General features: G+C 58.3%; 1 protein-coding gene across 1 annotated transcript in view; it reads left to right on the forward strand.

The window, feature by feature from the left end:
* EMH_0012920 (uncharacterized protein) overlaps window positions 1–3,519 on the forward strand; it is a gene marked incomplete at both ends in the record, with an annotated part of 11,035 nt that overhangs the window by 1,759 nt on the left and 5,757 nt on the right. Inside the window, 5 exons of the mRNA XM_013499668.1 lie at window positions 1–71; window positions 372–741; window positions 985–1,890; window positions 2,249–2,485; window positions 2,763–3,243. Of these exons, the coding sequence (XP_013355122.1) occupies window positions 1–71; window positions 372–741; window positions 985–1,890; window positions 2,249–2,485; window positions 2,763–3,243 (2,065 nt within the window). The remainder of the gene's footprint in view (window positions 72–371; window positions 742–984; window positions 1,891–2,248; window positions 2,486–2,762; window positions 3,244–3,519) is intronic.

Genomic DNA, 3,519 nt, shown 5'->3' on the forward strand with positions numbered 1-3,519 from the left:
ACAGCGTTCCGGAGGCCGTCGAGTGTCTGGGGGCCTTTGCCGCTGCAGCACAAACTAGCCATCATTGATTGGTGAGTTGCTGCTGCTGCTGCTGCTGCTGCTACTGCTGCTGCTGCTGCTGCTGCTGCTGGTGCTGCTACTGCTTCGGTGGGTGGTGGTGGTAGTGCTGCTGCTGCTACCGTTGCTGCTACAGCTACCGTTGCTGCTGCTGCTGCTGCTTCTGCTGCTGCTGCTTTGTTTGTTGCTGCTGCTGCTGCTGCTGCTGGCTAGGCGTTTTTCTGCCTTTTCTTGTGCACTGAATCACCTGTATTCTGCTGCTGCTGCTGTTGCTGCTACCGTTGCTGCTGCTGCTGCTGCTGCTGCTGCTGCAGGTTGCTGCAGCTGAAGCTGCCTGTATCTGCTGCTGCTCTTTTGTTTGATTTGGCTTACAACGAGCTGCTGCCTGCTGCAGCAGTTCCTGCTGTTGCTGCTGCAGTGAAGGCAGCAGCAGCAAGCTTCTGCAGCAATACACCTGCTGCTGCTGCTGCTGCTGCTGCTGCTGCTGCTGCTGGTGCTGGAGCTGGAAAGCTGCAGGCTGCTAAGCCTGCAGCAGCAGCAGCAGCTGCTGCTGCAGCAGCAGCAGATGCAGCAACAGGCAGCAGAACGGAGGGCTTGGTCTGGTGGTTTGCTGCTGCAGCAAGGCTGCTGCAGCTGCTGCAGCTCGGCATTCATCCTGCTGCTTCTGTGGATATCTTTCTCACCGTCAGAAACCCTAAACCCTAAACCCCAAACCCTAAACCCTAAACCCTAAACCCTAAGTACCTGATGAAGCTGTTGCTGCAGCATGCTGCTGCTGCTGCTGCTGCTGCTGTTGCTGCTTGTGCTGCTTTCTTGTTGGTGGACGTTGCTGCTCAAGCTCATGGTTTGCTGCTGCTTCTGTTGCTGCTGCTGTTGCTGCTGCTGCTGCTGCTGCTGCTGCTGTTGCTGCTGCTGCTGTTGCTGCAGAGCGTGCCTGTGTCTCCGTTGCTGCCGCATTTGTCGTTTCCTCTGGAGTTTGCTGCTGCTTCCCTTTCTGCTGCTGCTGCTGCTGCTCTGCTGCTCTCGTGCCGTTCGCGGCAGCTGTTCTTGCTGCAGCTACAGCAGCAACTGCAGCAGCAGCAGCAGCAGCAGCGGAGCACAGAACTGCCGCAGACAGCAGCAGCAGCAGCAGCAGCAGCAGCAGCAACAGCAGCAGATCCGTTCCTGTCTTTGCTGCAGCAGCAAACGCCAAACACAGCAGCTGTCTGGGGAGCTATCCGCCGCCACTTCCTTGCGCTTGATAGCAGCAGCAGCAGCAGCAGCAGCAGCAGCAACAGCAGCAGCAGCAGCAGAAGGGCTCACCCATGCTGCTACCTTGCACCTTATGCTGACGAGCAGCAGCTGCTGCTGCTGCTGCAGACGGTAGGCCTGGATGCTGGTTGGGCTGCTGATGCTGGCGTTGCAGCAGCAGCAGCAGCAGCAGCAGCAGATACAGCAGCAGCAGGTGCAGCAGCAACAGATGCTTCCGAAACAGCAGCAGCAGCAGCAGCAACTGCTGCAGAGTCACCAGCAGCAGCAGCAACAGCAACAGCAGCAGCAGCAGCAGCAGCAACAAAACAGCGTGCTGCACCTGCACATGGAGTTGAATTGCTGCAGCTGCTGCAGCAGCTCTCGACCCTGCCTATCCGCTTTGCTGCTGCTCCTGTTGCTGCTGCTGCTGCTCCTGCAGCAGCAGCAGCAGCAGCAGCAGCAGGGCAGATGCCGCTGTCGCTAGAAGGAAGCTTGCTGCTGCTGGAGTGTATATACAGCCGAGCAGCAGAACGAGTTGCTGCTGCTACGCCCACGGAGCTGCTGCAGGCAGCAGCACAAGGAGTTGATCTACACCTGGCGGCGGTGAGTGCTGCTGCTGCTGCTGCTGCTGCTGCTGCTGCTGTTGCTGCTGCTGTTGCTGTTTTTGTGGGTATGTGTTGGTGCTGCTGCGGCTGCTTATCCGTCTGCTGCTGCTGCTATGCACGTTGTCTGTGGTTTGTGGTGAATCTGCTGCTGCTGCTGCTGCTTCTGTTGCTGCGTTGCTGCTGCTGCTGCTGCTGCTGCTGTTGTTGTGTTGCTGCTGCTGTTGCTGCTGTTGTTGTTGCTGCTGCTACTGTTGGTTCGTCAGCTGTGACCGCAGCTGTATGTTGCTTTCGTTGTGTTGCTGCTGCTGCTGCTGCTGCTTCTGCTGCTGCTGCTGCTGCTGCTGCTGTTTATGCAGCTGGTGTCAAGCCTTCCGTCCCCTCTGTCTGCACTCAGCAGCAGCAGCAGCAGCAGCAGCACAGCAGCAGCAGCAGCAGCAGCAGCATTCCCACGTATACCTGTATTTGAGGTGCTGCTGCCGCTGCTGTCTGGATCTATAGCCGAAGCAGGGCAGCAGCAGCAGCAAACGCTGCGAGCTGTGCTGCTGCTGCTTGCTGCAGCACGAGCGCAGATGCTGCACCCTTTTGCTGCTAAGGTATGCCACTGCTGCTGTTGCTGCTGCTGCTGCTGCTGCTGCTGTTGCTGCTGCTGCTGCTGATGGTGCCGTTGTGGTGCTGCGGAAACAGCTGCTGCTGCTGTTGCTGCTGCTGCTGCTGCTGTTGTGGCTTCATCCGCTGCTGCTGCTGTTGTTGCAGTGCTTTGCTGCTTCTGCTGCTATTGTTGCTGCTGCTGCTCCTGCTGCTGCTGCTGCTGTGGCTTCATGGGTTGCTGCTGCTGCTGCTGCTGCTGCTGCGCATCTGCTGCCTCTACAGGTTGCAGCAATGACTGCAGCAGCACCGCCGCTGCATCCAGCAGCAGCAGCAGCAGCAGCAGGCGACCGTACTGCTGCTGCTGCTGCTGCTCTAAGGCACGTATCTTCTCCGTTGTTTGGTGGCGGTGCAGCAGCAGTAGCAGCAGTAGGCCGAGGTGCAGCAGGAGACGCAGCAGCAGCAGCAGAAAGAGCAGCAGCAGAAGCAGCAGAAGCAGCAGCAGGTCAGAAGCTAGCTTCTATATACTTTCGTTTTCGTTCCTCGTTGCTGTTCTTTGCTCGTGTTAATGTTGCTGCTGTTGTGTCTCGCCACTTGCTGCGCTGCTTGGGGGATCAGCAGCAGCAGCTGCAGCAGCAGCTGCAGCAACTGCAGCAGCAGCAGCAGCAGCAGCAGCAGCAGCAGCAACTGCAGCAACTCCAGCAGCAGCAACTCGAACTACAGGCAGAAACCAGACGCTTCCTCTTCCCCTTGCTTCAGCTTATCCGTATGTTGCTGCTGCTGCTGCTGCTGCTGCTGTCGCCGCTGCTGCTGCTGCTGCTGCTGGACAAGGCTGCCGTAGCTGCCGCAGCTGCTTACAGTGATGCTGTTGCTGCTGCTGCTGCTGTTGCTGTTGCTGCTTCTGCTGCTGCTGCTGCTGCATGAATGCTCAACATTACACAGCCTATGGAGATATCTCTTGTGGTATTATATGTGCTGCTGCTGCTGCTGCTGCTGCTGCTGCTGTTGCTGCTGCTGCTGCTGTTGCTGTTGCTGCTGCTGC

The sequence above is a fragment of the Eimeria mitis genome, genomic scaffold (genome assembly GCF_000499745.2).
Source record: "Eimeria mitis Houghton genomic scaffold, Emh_scaff454, whole genome shotgun sequence".
In the NCBI taxonomy this organism is placed as follows: Eukaryota; Apicomplexa; class Conoidasida; order Eucoccidiorida; family Eimeriidae; genus Eimeria; species Eimeria mitis.